Genomic DNA, 24646 nt, shown 5'->3' on the forward strand with positions numbered 1-24646 from the left:
AATACCAAATAAAAATAACAAAATATCAAACAGAAAAAACTCAAAACTGAGATAAACAGAAACAGAAATGAAACATAAAACAATACAAAATTCTCGAAAAGAAACATAAAATCCAAAATATAAAAACATTCGAAAACAAGATCAAACCCCCAAAACCAAATGCCAAACCATGAAACCAAAATCCAAATTATAATTAATTAACCACACCACAGTATCAGATCCAAAAAAGAAGATAGAACCGAAAACCAAAATCCAAACCAAAAAATAGGACGAAAATAAAACAAACGAAATATACAAATAGAGGTGATGAACCGAAAAGCCAAAGAGGGACAGAAACATTCAAATTGAATAAAGTCAATCCAAAAATGCAAACAGCAAATTAAACTAAACATAAGAAAACACGAAAAGCATAGATCCAACAATCCAGACCACACTTAATTTAACCCAACCTAATCTTACCTAACCTAACTGAACCGATCCCAGCCTGTCCTATTATAATCTAACAGGACCAAATCAAATCAATGTACAAAAAATATACATCAAAATCCGAAAATTAAAAAACGAGAATTAAATGTAGAAAACCAGACAATAACTAAAAGCTATAAATAAAAAATGAGAATCGAGAAGTAATTTGTAAACCAAAATAAAATGTAAGAACCCAAAAACTGAACTAAAGATACAAAAAATTAGACTTAAACACAAAAACCGTCATCAAATGATAAACTCAAAAATCCAAACAAAATAACCGAAAGATCAAAAGAATCAAACAGAAACCACAGACCTCGGAAATAAACAAAACAAAAACAAATTCAAAATAAAACGTAAGTAATTGAAAAAAGAAAAGAAAAGAACATGGACAAAAAGCGAAACAAGCTGTAAGAAACTTAAACCGAAATAAAAACTTCGTAACACATGCAGACCAAAATACACAAAATATTCCAGACCCCCAAAAAACAAATGAACTTTGATCGCCTAGAAACTAATAACAAATAACAAGTTCGTGAAACCTCTACGTGCAATTTCTTCGTCAGACTTTGTTACTACATATAATCATATGCAATTTGTAATAGTATTCGAAACTCTCCACAAATGAAACAAATAGTAGTATAAAGTGCATCAGAAAACATGTTCCATTACATTTCTGCAAAATCAATGATCCAGACATGTTTACATTTCTATGTATATTTTTCTCAATATCATACGAAAGGAAATTGACAATCCCTAAACCAGAATAATAAGCAATGCTCAGTGGTCTTAGATGTACACCTGGGTTAGTAATAACTTGTATACTGTCTTAGGCTAAATTGAATTGTGTTTAATTTCAGAAAAGTGTTTATACAGCGTGAGTCAAAATTATGTGTGCGTGTTCTAGGATAAAAAATAAGAAAAAAAATATTTTTAAAAAAAATTTTGACACAGGAATACGTACACAACGTTTGTAAACACACTTTTGACTCACCCTGTATATTAATGGAATTTGGGAAAATTATCCAAGAATTTAGGTAGTAAATTTAATTGTGTATATAGAAATAAAGGAAGAAAGAATGCAGTTTTCTACAAGGAAGTGTCGTGTTCCGGATTGGGCCTTCGTGATGACACTTGAGTATCCTTGTTTCCCCTTTCCCCTTTGAACCTTCACCTCAGAGTACTCATCATTACTCATATTATGCTTACATTGTAGGTTTATGCCCCTTGGTTCACTAATCATCAAGAAAGGAAAAAAAAATGTCTGATATGTTAAATCTGCATGAAATTGACCTTCAAGAAGGCGATAGTATATCTTAACCTAAATCATACGCATCAGCTGTTACAAGGAACTCATTATCAGCTGAACTGGATGTAGGCAAATGCACTTTCTTGTCGAGTTTACACAATATTAAGAGCTTGGAAACTTACAATAAAATATGTAGGCAGAACGTGACAGCCTGTTGAAACATTGCACCGTGCATGTGACTTGCATTTTAGAAAATCGGTAATTAACTATACCAATCAATCAGATTTCATAGTTGTCAAATCATTCATTCTCAGACTATCTCTAGGGTCCACCCAGCCTCCTTTCCAGTGAGTACCGTAAGTCCCTTCTTCGGGGGTAAAACGTGGCCGGAACGTGACGCTGACCACTTACACCTAAGAATAAGCAGGCGCTATATCACCCCTCCCCCAAGCGTATTTTTGGCGTGTACCGAGACAGATTTATTTTATCATTTATTCCAGCCCACAATTAAATTACTAATGATTACGCTGCATTTGGTGTGTGATGTGCAACTTCGGTATCTCAGAGACAGGCCGCGATGGATATTAATATTTACCGACGTTTAGATTTTTAATGAATTTTCAATTACCAATCACTAACTAATCGCATAAATGTTATATTTACATTGAAAAGTATGAACTGGTATGACTTTTATAAAGACTGTAAACATATAATAAAAACCAACACTATGAATTTGTATATAAAACTATACTAATATATGATTGTAAAATTCATATCCTCCAATGTTTTTAGTGTACAAAGCAACGTAACTCTTTTATGATCCTTAAAGTTTTGTGAGAATGGTTGCCTAAACAAATGGATACCCTTGGACGTGTTATATTTGTTTACGATTAAATTTTATATACACAAGATATCGTCATTAAAGCTAACTTTAAATTGATATTCTCAATTTTAAATTTTAAATTTTAACATCAATAATTTAAAAGTTTGTGTATATGACTTGAATAATAAATATATATGTGAACATTAACCTGCTAAAGTAACTGCACATCTAAACCCATACTTTGAAGGAAAACACTAAAACACGTACATTTTACTTCAAATTCCATGTTCACAGGTCATGGTATTATGACAAGAAATCTAATTAAACATACTGATATCTACTTGTTCAATTTTATCAGTCTAATCACAATAAAATATTATTATTAAATATTAAAATATTACAATTAACATTTAAATATTTAAATATATTAATTTAATTTAATATATTTAAATATTTAAATGTTAATTGTAATATTTTAATATTTAATAATAATATTTTATTGTGATTAGACTGATAAAATTGAACAAGTATATATTCAACACAATATGACGCAACATTATCATCTCATACTGATATCTATAAAATTAAGATATTTTTGTCACACTATTGGTCACTGCTGCCTCTATCATCAGGGCGACGATAAACGTTGGTAAACTGCTACCATATTACACGGCTCACCACCGTGAAAACCTCAAATCATACTTAAAATGTTCGCTTTCGTTTAAATTAATATGTTTGCAAGGATATAGATAAAATTAGTTACATAAATCTTTGTTCATAATTTAAATTAGTACAGTTTCTACGCTCGAGTTAAGCTTCCAGAACTTACAGCTAAGTAAAGAAGGAATATTTTTAATTCTCAAGTTAAGAAGATCTGTTTGATATAAATTTAATAAGTGCCTATATTTATTATGCATCAAAACACAAAACTTCATATACCTAGCATCAATCTTGAATTAGTTATCGTCATGAAACATAGAGGCAAATACGTATTTATAGCTCAGTCGCCAAGTTACTATAAGATACGAATGTGATACTTAGCTTTCTAGGTGTAAATGCGATAAGCACGTGTCTTTAACAAGAAAGAACGATATTTCTTGCTGATCGAGTAATTTTTATCGTGATATAGTTGCACAGATTCTGCTGAGGGCAATCTGACCCCTGTTGACCCAGCTTCGTCAGGGGCTCGTGTCGCTTACTGAGTGGTCACGATGGTTATAAAATTATCTCTGAACGAACTCTGTGCCACAGCAGTGTCCACCATCGCCCTAGAAACATGTGGTCGAAAGCTGCTATCTGTCTTCTCCTCGGTAAGCTGGTACTCAAGAATTCTTGCTGGTAGCCCTGAATATTACGATTTCAAAAGTATTGGTTTTAAAGTGTGATTTCGATAGAATCTAATGAATGAAATTTGAATGTGGGACTTTCAATTTAAAATATGAAATTTTTCAATTATCTATAGCTACATAAACATTCAGCAATGTACAGCATCGTTCTCGGAGCTTTTAGAACAGTTACAAATAAGTTTATAGTTTAGATGCGTCATGTTTGTGTTTTAAAATTCAAATATATATTTATTATTCAAGTCTATATACAAACTTTTAAATTGTTGATGTTAAAATTTAAAATTAATATTAATATTCTGCGCCATTCATCGTTATCTCGATGTAACATATAATATAACATGTAATATATATTTGAAGTTACAAATAACTTATTGAAAATTAAATGGTTAGAAAAACTTATAAAAACGCTTAGTTCTTTGATAGGCTTAGAAAGAATACAATTTGTTGTCTCAGAATCTCTAAAGTAATTTTAATTTTCAAGAAATCTTAACAGATTAAAATACAACAAAAAATATTCTGGTCAATTCTAAAATTTTCCTCGATGTTTTTGAAAATAACATTTTAACATGTGACGAAATATGCTGCTTCTAACGACGCATTTTTTTCTTTATGTTTTTTCCCCTCCAGTATGGACAACTGCTGCTTTGCCAGGTAAGTTACGACTAATCGACATTTTCATACAACGAGAATCGATCATCATTTAAACATCTGTGAGACAGTGAAATGTAAAATCATAATAACTTAGAATGAAACTAGTCTTCGTCTCATATTCCTTGAAATTCACCGAGCAACCGTATACTTTAAGCACAACTACTGACTGTTTCATTAAATAAACCATAAATAAATTACTGAATATATAATTAAATACGGAATAGGTAAATGTATAAATAAATATACGCCACGTAAGCGAAGTAAATTTAGAACTGTTAAAGTTGTCTGATTATTTACCCTGAATTAACACGTGCTGTGTTCGTCACAATCCTCGCGTTGTTTCAGGCGCGTATGACCCCAGAGCTAGAAGAGTCCAAGATCCTCCAACACAGATCATAGGATCGAAGACATTTAATGTATCATTAGAGGCCTTGCGATGGGGGTAGAGTCTTCCCATGCGTCTGGGAGGATTTCAGAACTTAATTCTGAACTGGAATAATAATCTCATTACGTTATACCTCGTCCCTTGTCTGAGATGAACTTTCCACGTGCGATAGTTAGACTAGGTGACTAGTTTAGTAACAGTTATCTTTATTATCACTTTTTCTAATTCATTCAGTAACAGATCGGGATCGAACCTGAGATATTTTAAACCATTAACGTCCTAACCTTGTATTAAAAAGATCCTGGGTTCGATTCCAACATCTATCACAAAGAGTAAGGAGGTGACAACCCTGAAGAAGGCTGTCTTCTGGGTTATTGCGTCGTGTAGTCTTGTAGAGGTGGTCTTTGCAAGGACCTCTGAAACGTCGGTAAACTTCTACCAGACTGCACGGTGCAACAACCCAGAAGACAGCCATCTTCAGACTCACCACCGATAAAATCTCAAATCTTAGAAAGTTTACAAGTCTGTCAGTAGGCCTATAAAGTGACCAAATCACCTGAAGATAGACGTAAAATAAACGCCCGAAACGTTGTATTTTTCAAGTATACACCAGACAATTGCCAATATGTAACGTAAAATATGTGTTCCTATAATAAATCAGTTGCTATCACAAACCTTTAGAGAATCACTGAACTGGGAGCTTTTAGCTGAAAAGGGAAATTAAAAACGTTCACTAGAGTGGGTGATAATTTTTGTTAAGGAGTGTAATAAAAACTCTCCGTTTGCTTTAAAAGGCGGTTCAACTGATGTGTGTCTATACTTTTTCGCTCACTTCATTAAACCGTGATATTATGTCTAGCATGGGAGAATCACAAACGTTACTTGTACAACGTTAATGGCCGTACGTTGACAGCTCTTCATCAAGTCGGAAACCAATACACTGGAATCTTGGTCAGAGCACAGCTGGCTCTTGAACCACAGTCACAGAACCTCCTGAGGGCACAGGTTAGTAAAACTCTTACCATAATGACGAATTAATTTATTCTGAAATAAATAATCTAGCGACTTAAAAGTGTATTTCATGTAAACAACATTTTTTTAAAAAAATAATAATTGTGACGTCCGACCTTAAAACTCAGCTAAACATATCAGCATTAAATTTCATTTGTTGTTTCAGCTTGTAAGTCCGGAATACGTGAAAGTACATTCGATACTTCCTGCAGGATGGAAGGAAGAGATTGATGCACGCCTTCTCTTATGGAAGCAACTGCCCTTAAAAAACAACCCTTTTGAAATCAAGCTGAATTCTAATGGATTAGTAAGTTTTTAAATTAAATAGCGTATATGTCAGAGAAATAATGAAATAATTTAAAACAAAATTTGTTTAATTTATAATTTTGACCAGACTACGTTTGCAAATTATAATTTTAGATCTTGGTATAATCTATAATAGTATATAATGTTTTAAAATTAAATTATTTGGTTATTCCGTCAAATCACAATGTATTGAAAATAAGTTAATTAAAATAATTAAAATATCATTCTTTGTTCCATATCGAATAATCGATTTACAATTGGAACAGTTACAACATGTTTCGGTTTTATTAAACCATCATCAGGTGTAAAATTATATTAAATTTAAAACTCAATTACAATTTTTTAACAATTATAATGTTTTGTAATATGCATTAATATAACGGGAGAGTTAATATTTAACTACAGTCACCATCTTGGTATAAATCACACCACTTACCCAAGGAGGTTTATCAAGATAAATATCAAGGATACAAATGCATAATTAAATATGACATTTTTATGTTAGGTAAAAGAAATTTTCGTCTCTGGGCAAACCACAGAGGTGGAAGCTAACATGCTGAAGGGTATTTTGAGTGAGCTACAGCTTAACACTCACGCAGTGGACGTCGTCAAACATCGTCAGAATAATGTTCCAGGGCCTGACTCCAAGAGCGCACAATTCCACGTAATAGAGGTTAGTGAAGAATTAGAGTTGTGAACACCCTGTAAAAGTGTCTGTGTATAAGGACTACGTTATATGTATTTAACATTAGCGTAACTTGAAATTAACACGTCAATATCAGATCTAACTTAACATAATCGTAATTCAGAACTAAATATTGGACACATTTCTATTCACAGAGCGTGGTAACCGGAGAATGCGAAGTTCTATACGACATATCCCCTCTGCCAACAACGATTATAAACGCTCGGCCGGAACTAGCACCATTGATCGACGATGAACCACTTATTCAGATTATCAAGTCTCAGAACTTCTCCAACTGCAATCAAAGAATTTTCCATTTTGGATTTGACGGTTTTGCGAACTCTCAGCCTGGAGGAAACATAGGTGACTTCTTGACCGTAAGCAATACTTTCTGTTATTTACGCATTCTATGTAGTCAGCCAATCACATAGAAATTAATCCTTTAATAAACGTCTACTTCAACGAACAGCAACTTTTCATTTCAATTTTAGACATTTCTTATAATTCTCACAACATACAGTGACTATTTCATTAAAGAACATAGACAAATTAAAGTCTGTAATAGCGAAGACTTGTGTTTTCTTCGCGGTACGGACTGAACTCTAAAATAATATTCAGATGACCTTCGGTTTTCCAAAGTTTATTAACAGTTGTCTGAGAACTATTTTAACAGCCATTAAATCGTTGACCGAAATTAATTTCGTCATTTGATAAGCGAAAAATTAATATATTACAACATAAACTTACTACATATTTAATTACACTGTGACTATTTTATAATTTTCAGCGTTCTTCAATGAGTCGCGTAGTGATCTCAGGTAGTCTTAATAAATTCATCATCCAGTCCTCCGTGACTACCAACAAGGTCCTTCTGAGTCCTGAGGTATACAACAACCAGAAAGGCATGTCTGTAAGTCGAGTCAACGTCACGTTGGAGTCGATTACGAAGGCACAGAAAATAGCACCTGTCGAAAGCGCTCGAAGTGTCGGAGATCTTGTCTATCGTTACAACAATCCGAACGGCGACAATCCACTTGCCAGAGACAAGAATAATCGGGCGTTTTACCTAGAAAATAACGACATCAGTAGCAGTAGCAGTAGCAGTAGCAGTAGCAGTAGCAGTAGTAGTAGCAGTAGCAGTAGCAGTAGCAGTAGCAGTGAAGAAGACAAGGAACGAAGAAAATCCACTAATCCGAAGAAAGTTAATTTATCCAAAAATAAAAATAATAATAAAGACGGGGATACTAATGACTCGTCAAACGATCGCTTTGGAAGATACAGAAGATCATTGGGGTCTAGAGAAGAATCCTCAAATAGCAGCAGCAGTAGCAGTAGTGAGGAAAACGACGAGCAGCCACGACCAGCGACCGATTCTGCACCCGACATACCATTTCTCCCATTCTTTGTGGGGATTCAAGGAAATAAAATTGGTATTTCCAAAAAAATTGACGTCGTTAAAACCGTAGTCAAACTTGCCACCAAAATTGGCAGTGACTTAGAAAATCCCGGTTCTTTAATCGATGAAAACACCCTCGCTAGATTTACCATCATGGCAAGAATTATTCGCACTATGGACCGTAACCAAATAGCGGAAGTCACAAACGCCCTCCAGTTCCGGGTTCCAAAGAACCCAGATCGCGGCGACAACATCAAAATTACAGCTTGGTGAGTACATTTACGTTAAATTTAATTTTAAAAAAAATAGGATACCACTGTATATCAATTTTATTCAGTAATATCAATAGATAACACAAATTTCAAATTGTAGAAATAGTAACTGAAAAATTACATTCAAAATCTGAAGTTCTCTTACTATTTTGCTTTATAACGTGAACAATTTCTTTTCGACATTTATTTCCACACTCTACTCTAAACCATTCGCTAATATTAATGTCTTTACTTAAAGATTATAAATTCCAATATTCTTAAATCTGTCCCACTATACGCCATGTAGGCGCTTGGGGGGAGAGGTGGTATAGCTCCTACTCATTCTTGACCTCGGCACTAGATGGCAGTCAGTGTTCAGCATCACGCCCCGGCCGGCTTTACCCCCTGGAAAGGACCCCGGTACCCATTGTAGAGGAGGCTGGGTGGGCCCCAGAGGCTAGAGAAAAAAAATCCTCTGTCCCCGTCGGGGATCGAACCCCGGTCGCCCAGTCCGTAACCAATCACTATACCAACTATTTTTTTATCTCCGTTTATGAAGACCATATGACACGCACTGTGCATGTAGCAAATACAAAGCTCTTTTTAAAATAATTTTATAATTCTTTACAGGGAATCCTTCCGCGATTCCGTTGCGCAAGCCGGAACCATCCCAGCCCTTTCAGCCATCACTGACTTCATCCGTAGGGGCCTTATACGAGGAGAAGAAGCAGCTGAGGTTGTCGCAGTTTTGACTCTCGCAGTCCGTACTCCTACTCCCGATTATATCGATCTATTATTCGTAAGTATTATAGGATATTAATTACGATCACTTACTTACTAAGATGGCTGTCTTCTGGGTTGTAGTGTGGTAGACTTTTAAAGATCGCCCCAAAGATCCTTACTGTCATCATCATGACGCATCGTCCTGATGAAGGAGGCAGCAAAGACCTCTGTAACGTCGGTAAACTTCTATCAGACTACACGGTGCTACAATCCAAGAACACAGCCGTCTTTGTACTCACCGCCGTGAGGTAGTTAAATGTTACTTAATTTTCGTTGTTTTCAGGAGTTGGTCACAGATCAGAGGACTAAACAGCAGATGTACCTTAATTGCACAGCAGTACTTACTTTCTCAGAAGTTCTACATGAGGTTGCCGTCAACAACCGAAGTGCAAACTTACGATACCCAGTGTACACTTTCGGTCGCATGGTTCCTAAGGAATTTCCTCCCTTGATAGAGAAATACATCCCATATTTGGGCAACGAATTCCGGAAGGCCATAGAAGAGGGAAACAGTCAAAAAATCCAATTATACACACGTGCGCTTGGAAATTTGGGTCATCCTATGAGTCTCCTTTACTTCGAACCTTGTCTGGAAGGTCGGATAAATGTGTCTAGCTACCAGAGACTTCTCATGGTCTCGTCTTTGAAGAAACTGGCTAACGCATATCCCGATATCGCCAGTTCAGTCTTACTCAAACTCTTCGAGAACATCGGGGAAAATAATGAAATTCGTATAGCAGCTTTATCCCTATTGATGGAAACAAAACCATCATCATTTATACTCCAGAGAATAGCCGAATATACCGACATGGATACCAGCAAAGATGTCGTCTCAGCTGTCCAATCCGCTATAAAATCTGCTGCAAACCTTCAAGAAACCTTTACGCTACCAATGTAAGCACGAACTTTCTCTGCATTTAACACGTAGTACAATTTTCTTTTAATGACCTTGAAAACTACATTCCATCAATTATCCGTGTCTTGTCCTATTTTTAAAAAAAAACACTTTAAAATGAAGTTAGTAATAAATTTGAAATTTGATGTTAATGTCTTCGTATTCATGAGATGATAAAGTTGCGTCATATTGTGATAAATATATATTTGTTTAAATCTTGTCAGTCTAATCACAATAAAATTCCTATTAAATATTAAAATATTACTATAATTAACATTTAAATATTTAAAATATATTAAAATGATGTTCTCTATCGAAATGTTCGATTTACATTAGAACATTCACTTTTCACACGACATGTTTCAGTTCCAAATGAACTATCTTCAGGTGTATAAAAATTATATAAACTTAAATATAATTTCTTAAATGCAACTTTTAGTCTTCGTATTCACAGGGCTAAAAATTCAGAGGCAGCTACAAATCTCCTGACGCCTCAAGAAATGGATCTTTCATACTCTACAAATCTTATGACAAGTTTCAAAATGGAGAACGTGAAAATTGGGTACGAGGATGTCTTCAGTTACATTGGAAGCAAGGACAGCGTTTTCCCTAAAGCCTTATTCTTTAAACTCTTCACTAGTATAGGTGGTGACACAACTGAGCAATTAAACGTGAGTAGAAATACCTAATCAAAGTTTTCTGTTATGAATTTGTCACGAATGGAACATCGATTTTCATTTCTTTGTTTCGTTACAGATCGTATCAATGTTATCTAGCGTCAGAGACACTCTAAATCTCATGAAAGATCAATTTGGAGAATGGACCGAGCACTGGAGACCTTCAGACAAGAAACCAACACACAAAAAATCAGGCCCTAACTGGACCGACGAGGAACTTGATAATCTCCTGGGAATTTTAAAGGGGAACATGGAACAAATAGAAGGAAGCATCCTCTTTAACTTAGCAGGAGGTCGGAGGTTTTTGCCATTTGATGACAGCACAGTGGAGAATGTTCCTAAGTGTAAGATTTTTTATTTTTTTTGTAATTTGGATATCCTCTGTTATAAGGAATTTATTAACGCGATACAACGCTAAGACGTCCCAACAGTTCATAAAGCGTATAAGGTCACATTCTGACATCTGACAAACGTTTATACAGACTGAATATGAATGTATTCTGGGTTCTTGTCGTAGAATTTTACCGAAGTTTCATGGGTGCTTATCAGGGCGATGAGAACATTAAATTTCACTACTTAAGTCTAGATCAACTGCATGAAAACAAGATGAACATGCTTAAAATTCCATTGGCATAAAAGCAAATACGATCGCCAGACACTTAAAACATTTTGTGATATAATTTAGAGGATTTTCAATAGACGTTCGTAGACTCAACGACACAAGATATCTTATGGATTGTTGTATCTCTTTGACAGTGGTGTCGTAAACATTTTTCGAGGGTGTCACAGAAAATTAATCATCCTAATATAAATTTGAGATTAATTTTTTTTAGATTTTTCCAGTTTATTTCGAATATCGTTTCAGGACTGTCAACTATTTCTTGAGATAATTTAAAAGATAGGCAATGTAACAGGGGTGCCACAGTGTAGGGAACATGTATTCAGTTTGTCATCAGTGAAAATCACTGGTCTGTGTCCTGTTTTTTTTTCAGTTGTGAAAAGGATAGCACAGATGTATAAACATCCATGGAAGTTCAACTACACAAAAATCCACGACAGATATACTTTGAATCTTGGTTTCCCAAACGCGATGGGTTTACCTTTTGTTTTCACACTTGAGGTACCGACGATCGTAAAGATTGCAGCCGAAACAAGTCTCCGCTCACAACCAGATCTGTCGCAGGGATCGGACAAAATGGTTGTGATCCCTGAAACTCTGAACGTCACAACAAACTTGCAGTTTACGTGAGTACAAGCATCTATATTATGTAAAGGCAAATAAGATTTGTTCTTATACTTCCACTCCAAGATGGTAGTACATTAAATATATGATTAGCTTCACGTCCTTCGAATTACACCAAAAAACGCGTCCTGGACGAGTTGGGAATCAAATATTTTTGTTCTAACACTGAACATAATTTAAATATATTAGTTACATTTATTAACACATTCTTTTGTCACACTTAGTAAACGTACTAAATTAATTTTTGTAACTTTGTTTTAAAGTGCCCAAATTTATTTATTTTATTTTTTTTATAAAAAGAATTATCTAAGCTGTTTATGAAAAACTTACACGATATGGTAGAAAATACCGAATCAAACAATTTGGAGATCATACAGGAGAAATTTCAAATGTATGGGGGCCAAGTCGACGCTGAAGGGAAATTTAAACCGGTTGATATTTTAAACCTTTTATATATTTATTATCTTTGGATAGATTTCGGATAATTTTACAACGAAACCGGTCCGATAATATTCATTTAATTCCGAACGATTCTTATAAACGAAATATTTGGATTTGAAATCAGAACTTTTTACATTATATAATTTAATTTTTTTTTTAAAAATAAGAATAGTTATGAAAAAGTATTTATTTCTGTATCTGAATGCTAAACATGCACCTTACTGCGTATTTATTTTAATAACAAGTAGCATCAGTATCCTATCCACGGTCACCTCAGAAGGTAAAGTTTCACTGACTCCCACGCCACCATTTTGATTCAGGAGACTACAAATTAATATTTCTCATAGCCCATCACTCAGAACATTCACGGTCATTCATACGTTTCCCGTTTTACGCGTCTTTGATACACGCGGATATTTTCGGGAACGCAAACCCCGCATATATAATGAGAGTCGCCTATATCCGGTTATGTGAATACATTTATATATTTTTAGGTATCACTTCAAACACGAGAGCAAGATTGGTTTCCTCACTCCATTTGACAATACTCAGTACATCGCTGGTTTGGACAACGCCGTCTTATACAATATCCCGCTGGAAGTTAAGATTGACGTGGATCTACGAAAGAACAATTTCAGCCTAACTCTCAAGCCGACAAGTGACGAGAGCGTAACAGTAATGCAATCAAGGATGCAGCCCTATACGAGTATACACGACACCCTTAATATTATCCCCGTAATGGAAGACAGTCGAACTAAACCAATTCTCTTGGGACCAACCAGGCAGGTGAGGAAAGTTGATGTTCATCTGGGTTCTTCGGTGCCACGTAAACTGTCGGTAGATAACAACGTTCATAATGACGGCATTTACCGGAGACTTAAAACCGTAACCCACAGCGTTGAAAGTCTGATATCTATTTTCGTAAACAAAAAAAAACTTTTATATTATTTTTAATTTTATTATTCGTTTCAAGAACAAAATATTAGGAGAGTCATAATCCGAAAATATTTATTAATTTTATTTATCACATCCTTAATTTTAAAGACAGCGTCTGAGACGTTCCGGTGCCTTTAAACGTATTACGATGAACTTATTATTATTTTGTAGCTTAAATGCGTCATGTTTGTGTTGATTAAATATGTATTTGTTTTCACAGTCTATACACAAACGTTGTAATTAAATGATGTTGTTAAAATTATATAATATTAAAACATTATGTAGTATAAAAATCGTATTTACGATAAAAAGCGCCAAAATATAATATTTTATACTACATAATGTTTTAATATTATATAATTTTAACAACATCATTTAATTACAACGTTTTTGTATAGACTGTGAAAATAAATATATATTTATTATTTTTTTTTTTAACTTTTCAGTTCGAGAAGCTCATTGGACAGAAGACTGGACTTATTTTCCGTTTGCAATCAGAAACAGATCAAGAATTTCCAGACATGAGCACGCCACTTAACATGTTTAACGCAATTCCGGACGCCAAAGCTAGATTTTACTTCGGTTGGGCGAGGCGAGCAATCTTTTATAATAATGTTGCCCTCGTATACGATACAGAACTCAGCACTGCTGACGTTGTTAAAATATCTGCAGTTTACGGTAAGAATTTAATTTAAATTTCAACATTTTGTTTAACCAAATAGATCAAAATAATTATTATATTTGTTTACCGTCAAATCACAATAAAATAGTAAGATAATATAATTAAAATTATTAAAATATAATCTTATGTTCCATATCGAGCATTCGATTTACATCGGAACATTCACAACATGTTTCGGTTTTATCAAACCGTCATCAGGTGTAAATTATAAACTTTTAAACTCAAATTAAAATTATTTATAGTTTTTTACAATTTTTATAATTTTATCATCTTTCTCAGTATATTTATTTATATTTTAATTATCTTATCTTACTATTTTATTGTGATTTGACGGTAAACAAATATAATAATTATTTTAATTAATATCACAATATGACTCAACTATACTATCTCACAAATAGATCAAATTACAAGACAGTCTCATAGACTATGTACAAGTTTCTATGGGCTGAGTTTTTCTTTTAAATCGTTATTAATTGCAACTAATCTCTTTTTTAATTAGCCCATAGAATCAGAATATAGATTCACGTGTAAAGACCTGAGCATGACTGGATCTTTATTGGTAATTCAAGGGTTATCTGGGCTTCATGATATAATTTTTTTGTAGTGTTGTGTCTGACGACAGGTCCATATGAACAGGATCCTTCCATCCTTTTCTCGGACTGGGACCTGTTCATATACGTTCTTGGCAGATGATCCAGAAGTGGTTTGCCATTGCCTTCTTCTGTGTGTGAGTGGAGTAATTGTTGGGATGCCACGGAGAAACCGGGGAAGTCCCCGGAGGAAAACTCCGTGAACGCTTAAAAGCAAATGATTTACATCCATGACACTATGACTTAATTGTTGTTCAGGTAACAACAACGAAGTTGAAGCTGATTTTGAAGATGAAGATAAATTACCTAAGTCAAAGAAGGTTAAGGGTCGAATGTCACGAAGTCCGCCGATGAAACATAGGCGAAGCAACTTAGAAGATGAATCTGATTTCAACAACCCCGCAGATCCGGATTGGAGGACATCACCTGACTGTCCTCATCGGCGAAAGGAATTTCTTTCAAGATCTGCTTCTGCTGCCGGAAGTAAGTTATTATATTTCTTTACAGGACTGTCTTGCACATAACATTATAAATATAAGCATTGAGAATGCTCGTAGAATTTCTAGTAAAACTACGTAAATTTACCCAATATCTGCTGTAATTCGTTCTAGAGTAATTAAAAATTCTGGTCTAAAATATTTCCGCATGTAAATATTTATATATGTATGTAAAATTTTAGTATAATTTCTGCTCTCCTATCGACTTTAAGCTAAATACGACTTAAATTTTATTATTTACATAATTACATCAGATTTTCACAACCACAAAGTACATCGATTATTTCCTTACACCGGGTTAACCATTTGATCTTTGTAATGGTGAAGTGTTGTGTTCTCTTTTCGGTACGGTCTAAATTCTTAAATATTATTTAGACGAGCATCGGCTTCGAAGGGCTAATTGCAAATTATTTTCAATTTTAATATAGGAGCATACCTGGAATTATTAACTTGAAACTAAGTAATATACTTTAAAATTACTACATCATGTTTTTTTTTTAATAATCAATACCTCTCGCTTGAAGTAAATATTGAAACAAATGACAGGCTAATTTCAGTATCAATCTGAACTGTTCTTTCATGGTACAGTAAATGTATTTCCGTGGTTGAAACAACTTGGACTCATAGGTCTGAGTTCGGTCCTCGGTAACACAATCTAAAATGTAACATTATCTCTGTGTCTTGATCTATCGAAGACAGTTTCCCAAAAATATAACCTGCCCGGAGAGTGAAGTTCAGTAAGTAAAGTAAAGTTTGTCCCACTATACGCCATGTAGGCGCTTGGGGTGAGTGGAGGTATAGCTCCTCTCTTCCTTGACCTCGGTACTAGATGGGGGGTGAGTGGTCAGCATCACGCCCCGGCCGGCTTTACCCCCGGGAAAGGACCCCGGTACCCATTGTAGAGGAGGCTGGGTGGGCCCCAGAGCCGGTCTGGACGAAGAGGCTAGAGGAAAAATCCTTTGTCCCCGTCGGGGATCTAACCCCGGTCGTCCAGCCCGTAGCTAGTCACTATACTGACTGAGCTATCGCGGCTCATACGTGAAGTTCAGGAGTTATTTCATTTCAATCTATCGCTTCCGACAAAACGAGTTTTACTCAAAACACATAATTAACTTCCTCTTCAGATGCTACTTCTGCTGTTATTGACCTCGGTGTGAGATTCGAGGGAGAAACAAACGCAGAGTTTGTGTTAACGGTGGCTGCTGCTTCGTCAGTAGTTAACGGAAATAAAAGTCTTCTAGTCTTTCTCAAGACTCAACCAGCTCAATATCCAGATCTCCCAGACAAGCAGCAGGTAACATGGGCTTCATATCCCACAGATTTTATTAATTTTGTCTTGTCAGCTTTATAAATATAATTTACAGGGATATTTTTTTTTGTATTTAAGAATAAACTGGAATGAACTTAAAATCACTACAATCCGAAGTAAATAAACAAACACGTCATTTCGTTAATAATTTAGTTTCAGATATGCTTAGCTTCAAACATTTCGATGCCTCAAGTACCAAAAATCAACTTCCACGAAGCCCTGAAATTCGATCCTAATTCCTCAGTGCGAGCTATGCTGAGTATTGGCAAAACATGCAAAGACGGAGGTACAATACTATTAAAGGTATGTTAATTTATATTATTTACTTCAGCACAAAAAAAATCTGGACTTGTATTTCACCGAAAACTGTAACCTGTTCACTTACGTTTCAGGGCGAGATGGAACAGACGGAGAGGCGTAAGAAATCTATTGCCGATAGCCCAATGGCCAAGTTATGCGAGTCACAGATGACTAAAAAGAATTATTTGCTACCGGCCTGTCGAAATGTCACTGAGTTGGCTAACAATCTTGATCAATATCACTTTGAAATTACATCAGAAGGCGTACTTGAAACTTTTAAGAACGAAACATACACGAAACTGTACAGCACAGTTCGTCATTTGCTATATCCTTACGTCACGGAAGATATCTATCCACAAAATCCACAAGAAGACAGTATAGATATTGTTGTTAACGTAAATGAACAAAGTACTGCCTTAAATGTAACCATGGAAACACCAATATTGAACGTCAATTTCTCTAACGTTTTCTTGAACCAACTTACGAAAACTCTCCTCAACATCAATCCACAGAGCACAACCATTGATCGACTTGGGAAACACGCCCTTCCACTCTACTATAAACGTAAGTTTATGAATTTATATCTTAATTGCGTCATGTTTGTGTTATATCAATACATATATTTATTTTTCCAGTCTATACACAAAACTTGTTTTAAAATAACGTTGTTTAAAATTATTTATAACATTTACAATATAAATTGCCTTATGTTATATTTTATGGCGCTTTTCTGTGTCGTATAATATTACATCTATCACAGCGCTTTTGATTTCGACGACATGTTTCGATGTTTACCACATCATCATCAGGCTTATCAATTCATACATTTTTAAAAACTATTGTACATTTTTGTGCATTGCGTTTATTGATTTTTAATTTTCAGTCTTCCTCTTGCACAATATGTACAATAGTAAATGACTCACAAAATTGTTCTAAAAAATTCATTAACGTCATTTTAAAAACCCTGCAACTTACCCAATAGTTAGTAAGTTCAACCAAACCCATTCATTCAAAACATGTTTCAGTATTATTCATCTGAGTTTGATCTTCCAATACAAAATATTCTCCACGAAGATGGCAGTCTTCTGAGTTGTAGCGCTGTGTAGTGTGGTATCAGACTACACGACGAAACAACCCATAAGAAAGCCTCCTTCGTACACACCGCCGTGAAAACCTCAAATCCCACCTATTCTACACGAGATTTTAAGTCCACAGTAATCGTGCTTTCATTAGTCAAACTTTTGGTAAACGTTCGGCGAAACCATTTTATCGAATTTATCATCATATTAATAAGTGAGGAAAAATTATTTTATAAAACTTCTCGGTACATAATATCTAAAACCAATTTCAAATTATACATAAATCAGGTTTTGATAATTTATTTCCAGAACTGTCGAGACTTTTTGAATTATGAATGTTAAATTTGTAAATATTCAGCGTTCATGTTAGATTCTTTTGTTTCGTAGCTACGTGTGTTCTTGACAGTACAATGGCCAATACGTTTGATAACAGAACGTACCCCATCGAGCTTGGAGATTGCTGGTACGTTATGATGAAGCTCGTTCCGAAACTTGGAGGAATTACGTCTCATACACGAAGTTCTCGCCATCCCCAGGAGTACCTGAATAGACTCGATCAAGTGACAGTTCTAGTGAAGGAAGTTGGTAGAAATAAGGTGAGTATTAATTATTCTTATCAGGACGCTGGCATTGTAATCCTGGGGTCTCGGGTTCGATTCCCGACGGTGCCCGAATTTATAACTTGTGTTGGGCAAGGCCGTGGTCTAGGCAACACGGAGTTTTCCTCCGTGGCATCCCAACAATTACTCCATTCACACACAGAAGAAGGCAATGGCAAACCACTTCTGGATCATCTGCCAAGAACGTATATGAACAGGTCCCAGTCCGAGAAAAGGATGGAAGGATCCTGTTCATATGGACCTGTCGTCAGACAGAACACTAAATAAATATAAAAATAACAAGACACAAAACGTATTTATATTTCTATTTGATTTAAACTAACTTTACGGTTACTTTTAAATAAATTTCTTAACGTAATATTTAATTTTTCTTTTACGAAACAGGAATTGCGGGTGTTACTTAGTTCCGCCAGTTTTGAACTGCGTCCTGTTAGCCGTTCTGGCCGGGGTGACGCCGTCGTAGAACTCGCAATGAACGGTAACCCTGTTCGCTTCACGTCATCCAGTACGACGCAACTTTACTCAGACGACGTGCTGATGGCTGAAGTATACGGTCTGCCGGGTGGATCAGTGCATCTCAAGTTCCCTAACAACAGCTTGGTAATCATCTACGATGGGGTACGCGTCCTACTCCAAGTTAGCAACGAGTACCGCGACCAGGTTAAAGGACTGTGCGGAACTTTCGACGGAGAACCTGTCACTGACTTCAAAACGCCGAAGAACTGCATTGTGGCTGATCCAGATTACTTTGTAACCAGTTACGCAATCGATGACGATTCATGCCAAGTCCCAATCAAGAAGATGAAGGAGTTTGGAGAGGAAGAAACTTGTATCCAGGAAAAGGTTTACTTTGTTGACGCCGTACCTAAACGTCAGTCGAAGACTGCTCGCCAAAGAGGATTCGACACCTTTCAAACTGCCAATGATTCCTCATCATCATCATCATCATCTTCATCTTCCTCTTCATCTTCATCGTCGTCCTCTTCGTCTTCAGAGTCCAACTCCACTTCAAGTTCCAGCTCCAGCTCCAGCTCCAGCTCCAGTTCTGAATCAAGCGAATTTATGAAGACCAAGCATTCTAACAAACCCGACAACAGAATTCCCGGTCATTACCCGAAACACATCGGAAGTAGCGTCACATACAAGACCGTTATCGTTACAGAAAACGATAAAAGTTGTTTCAGCAAACGTCCCCTGCCCACGTGCAGTACCGGATACGACACGACGGCCATGGTGGAGAAGTCCGTACCGTTCTACTGCACGTCAATGAAGGCCAACGCTGAACATTACACCAAGATGGTTCAGAAGGGCGCCAGACTTGATTTGAGCAAGCAGAAAGAATCCACGTACATCTCTGTTCAAGTTGCAGTTAAATGTGCCTTAAGTCCAACAGCTTAAGAAATGATGTCGAAATCCCAGAAACTCTTGTCTTCAGATTAAAATACGCAGCGATCAAAACTTTTTTTTTAAACAAAACTGATGATGTTACAAAATTGTATGTAAAGAAATTTATTTATGAGCATAATAAATGGTTATGAATACCACATGTTTCTTTGAGCATTAATGTGTTAATTAAATTAAATTATTTATTATCAGTGTGCTGTATCAAACGTCAGAAGGCCAATTACAGATACAGCACAAGAGATGAGTACACGAACACAGTAATAAATATATAAAGTTAATAACAAACACAATATAAAAAAATACATTAGTGTGCATGAACGTTAATACATAAATAAAATTGCTACTAAATACATTAGTATATTTGTAATAATAATTTAAATGAATTAAGTAAATTAGACTATTGCAGAATGTGATGAAGTGTAACAATTTTCGCCTCGAAAAATTCAATTCAATTCATTTATTTAAGTGCTTGAAAACAGCCAAAAAGACCAATAACAGCCAAACACTAAACCAGAGTACAGGATAAAATATAATAAATAATTAATTTATTTCAATAATAATAAAAGTAAAACAAACAAATTAAACTAAATATATAAATGTACCATATTAATAATAATTCTATTCATTTATTGAATAATATTTCACAAGCAAATGGGCTAAATACGATACCTAAGTAATATAATTCAATTTAATAATTCTAAATAAAATAAATAATACTAAATAATAATAATAATAATTATATAAATAATTAACACGTATTCTGAAGTACCCAGTCCGTACCGAAAAAGACAAGGAAATATAAAGCCTGTAATTACAGCCTAATTATCAGTGCATTGTAAAAATCAACGTATTTAATTAGAATAGAAGTAAAATTTTGGTTCTTTTAGTGAGAGAGAGAGAGAGAGGGGAGGGCACATGCACTAAGAAAACAAAACAAAAGTGCAGTAAAGTGGAGGGGAAAGACAGCCTGCAGTTAGACAACCCGCACGCCGTCTACTGGGTCCCCCCCCTCACAGATCACAGAAACTAATATTACACTCAGTTTCCAGACTTTATTATACTCTAGATATGAGGGCCGCGTGCCAGAAAATTCGTGAAAATTATTCTCCCTTGGTTTTGTGTTAAGTCCCTAGGCCTTTTTCTTCTTAAACCTGAAAGCTCTTCATCCTAACATTTTAAATACCTACACTTAACATTTTATTTAAATGTGAATGTAATAAACATGATTAGGGTTGACAAATCTGCGTTTGACGAAATATTTATTCTCATGTTAAATGTCAGTTTTCGATTTTTTTTTCCCCGCACGTTTAATACTACGTCCTTGAAAACGTGATTTAAATAATTTTTCAGAAAATTTCGAGTCTGAGGAATATCATGACTTAATTACAAGATAGAAGAGACATAGTAAAAAGCGGTCATTATTTTGTTGTTGTTGTTGTATTACGCCTTGTAGCTGCCAACTTACCTCTCTATCAAGCAATCTCCTGATTAAAATATACAAAATCACGGTTCATTTAATTAAATAATAAGACGGATTTCTCGTGGGCTGTTTCTCCGTATAATCTGCTACAAATTTACCTACATTTCAGAGGGCACATCGCCCTGATCATAAGATACAGCAAGCACCTCTAAAACGTCGGTAAACGTCTGCCAGACACTTCACAACTACTCAGGACAAAGCCATTTTAAGTTTAATTAATTAAATAATTTAATTAATTATGATAATGTGATTTCCAAATACGTGTATCAGTGTGATGATGCAGTTTTAGAAGTGGCCGTGACCTATTTTTGGTTAAGATTATTGTGTTTACTTTGGGGGGGTGTGGTTTAAATTCTTTTTGAACCAGCAGGGTGATTAAGGTCAGTTGCCCTGTTGGCTGTGGTGAGGTACGTCTATGTATGCCTTAAGGAATACGAGATTTTTGTTAGAAGAAGGCCAATTGTTTCACAGCCTCTGACTGAAGACTGGGTCAGTGTTAGCAGTATTGGCTTTCGGCCAGGCCGGGAGAGGCAGTAGCCGGTCAGAGTTTCAAAAGTCCCTTCTTCATTCGCTCAGTGTTTCCTGATGCCTAGACGCTTAGTCTTGAGCGTCGAAGAGCGTATATCGTGAGTGCGTGCGTACCCGCTTATACGTACGTAATTAAATACATACGTAGTGATTTTATTTTAAAGTTATTCGCTTAGATATTCAATATTTGTTATATTTTAAAGCAAGTGAACAGTGGTCTTCCGGACGCTACCAAAGAACCAAGTAACACCAAGAAAATGATTATACTAAATAAATGGTAAGTGAGATAAATTTAATTTGAACTAAATGTATAACACAAAACAGTGTTCCATTGCTGTTTTATTAAAATATATAATTCCCATAGAAATTGCTGTAAAGGAGTTGCTTATTGGCGTTTAAAATTGTGTGTTAACAGGTGGATGTGTCTAAGGTAGTATATTTGCGTCATAATGTGAATTAGGTTAATATTTTAATATTTTCCGTCAAATCACAATTTTAATAAGATAATAAAATATTTAAAATATCATTTCACGTTCCGCATCGAATGATCGATTTACAAATTGGAACGTCTCTTACGACATGTTCCAATTTGTAAATCGATCATTCGATGCGGAACGTGAAATGATATTTTAAATATTTTATATTTTATTATCTTATTAAAATTGTGATTTGACGGAAAATATTAAAATATTAAGGTGGATGTGTCTAAAAAGGAAATAAGAAAAAGTCAAATGATGTGTCGTATCTCTGAACATTTGGGTGTGCGTTAGAACGCAAAACAACTTATGTTCTAATACAAAATTATTGTAAAGATCAAACTCGATATTTATTTAATTTATCATAAATATTACGTTTGTCTTTTGAAATGAGTAATAATAATTAAGTCTTGGGACAATTTGATATTTTCTCTTTACGGAGATATCTAGTTCCTTTCAATTTCGTATTTTTGCCCTCTGTACTGAGTTTTATTTTCACCTAAACGAAGCCATTTTTATTTTAAAATTACAAGACTAATACACGTAACGCTGTGGTGTGTTATTATCTGGTATTGTTTAATCTTCTTATGGAGAAAAAAATATTACACAAAATAATGCTATTAAATATTAATAACAAAAAACATTAAATGTCTTCATCTCCCTATTTTAATTTACTATGAGAAGAATGCGTGCAATATTTTTTATAATGCAGAATTGCGAGGATTTTTAAATTGTGAGATGGGAGATATACTTTATTATACTATTCCTTGCAGTGGTTTAAAAATTATTTTGAAAATTACGACAAGTTACAATGAGAATTGTTGGGCGAAATTCGAAGCTGGTACGTCTATAAATTAGTATAAGTGCACTGTGACTGAATTAGATCTGCTCGGATTTACGTTGAACGAATCAACTTCACGGAGCCAATAATTGGTCGTGACAAATTTAAGCCACGATCTATTAATTTCGATATAATTTCAGCCCGTTCTTGGGCGACTATAAATAAAACTAACACTTACTAGTTTTGTTACAACGCTACAACAGATCGGGTAGCTTTTCGCCTTTTGTAATCTATCGTCTTCTTGAATAAAAATTTTCTTGGATATTATCCATCGTCTAGTAAATATAAAACGTAAAACGACGTTTCGGAGATGGGACTCTATCTCCGTCTTCAGGTTCCTACACAGTTGGGCCCACTAGATAGAGCTAATCCCTATCTCCGGACAAAGTAAAAAGTGAAAGTCCCAGAATAAAAAGGCATTACCACACCATCTCCGAAACGTCGTTTTACGTTTTATATTTACTAGACGATGGATAATATCCAAGAAAATGTTTATTCAATTGACTCTTCACCATCGTCAAGAAGTTTTAGATCTGATATCGTCTTCTTAACTTTTAAAACAATTAAAAGAGAAAGAAATATATTCTGCCACAAAAATTTAATTAGGAAAACTTTTCCAAAAGATGCTGCATGAGTCATCATGTTCATCATAAGCCTTAGTCATTTGTTCGCTTGTTTTCCTAATAGAGGGAATGTAACACTAATATCTAAATATTTTAACTCAGTTATGTCCACAGCTCTAAGGTCCCTGCTTAGAAATAGGTAATTGAATGTTATTACACACCAACAAAGTGAAGATCATATATTTGAGATTGTTACCATGGCAAAAATCAGTTTTTAATAAACAAATGATTCAGAGGATAAAATAGAAAACAGATTTTAAAATGTATTTTCAGTGTGTTTTAGTGTCAGTAGGGAGACTGACCTAAAATTACAACATAAATTTAAATAGTTTTAACAAATTAGCTTTGACCATTGAATATATAACTCCATGCTTTCTGTGATGTTTGGAGCATTAAAAAATATTTATTACATACTCAATTAGGCTACCTATTAGCATTTAGAAATTAAGTAATATCAAAATACCGAGGTAGTTATTTTTGGCCAGAACCCCAGGTCAAATGACATACTAACATTCTTTTAATTGGTCTAACTATTATTATGTTCCCCAATTAATATTATAGAACGCGTAATTTTATCGAAATTAAAACACAAATGAGCTAAACAGAGAATCTTGATATAACACAGTAAAAGTATCACTTTGTTATCAGTAACAAAGTAAAGACACATTAAA

General features: G+C 34.8%; 3 protein-coding genes across 4 annotated transcripts in view; 2 read left to right on the forward strand and 1 right to left on the reverse strand.

The window, feature by feature from the left end:
* LOC110839474 (DEP domain-containing protein 1A) overlaps positions 1-24646 on the reverse strand; it is a 104218-nt gene that overhangs the window by 46614 nt on the left and 32958 nt on the right. The window lies entirely within an intron of this gene.
* LOC110839472 (vitellogenin-2) lies at positions 3750-20183 on the forward strand. The gene is made up of 20 exons (XM_022083679.2): positions 3750-3847; positions 4511-4534; positions 5779-5924; positions 6097-6237; positions 6742-6909; positions 7077-7298; positions 7709-8586; positions 9199-9367; positions 9635-10245; positions 10701-10917; positions 11003-11267; positions 11916-12168; positions 13102-13393; positions 13990-14221; positions 15077-15301; positions 16440-16609; positions 16778-16927; positions 17017-17488; positions 18391-18599; positions 19008-20183. Exons 1-20 carry the CDS (start codon positions 3814-3816, stop codon positions 20019-20021), a joined length of 5892 nt encoding a protein of 1963 aa, XP_021939371.2. The 5' UTR covers positions 3750-3813; the 3' UTR covers positions 20022-20183.
* The window catches only part of Ca-alpha1D (Ca[2+]-channel protein alpha[[1]] subunit D), an 88325-nt gene continuing 85747 nt past the window's right edge, over positions 22069-24646 (forward strand). Inside the window, exon 1 of the mRNA XM_087354707.1 lies at positions 22069-22312. The gene's annotated coding sequence lies outside the window, so the exon portion shown is untranslated. The remainder of the gene's footprint in view (positions 22313-24646) is intronic.

The sequence above is a fragment of the Zootermopsis nevadensis genome, unplaced genomic scaffold (genome assembly GCF_977971745.1).
Source record: "Zootermopsis nevadensis isolate Lab colony 2312 unplaced genomic scaffold, Znev_1.0 Znev_ptg000023l, whole genome shotgun sequence".
Taxonomy (NCBI): Eukaryota; Metazoa; Arthropoda; class Insecta; order Blattodea; family Termopsidae; genus Zootermopsis; species Zootermopsis nevadensis.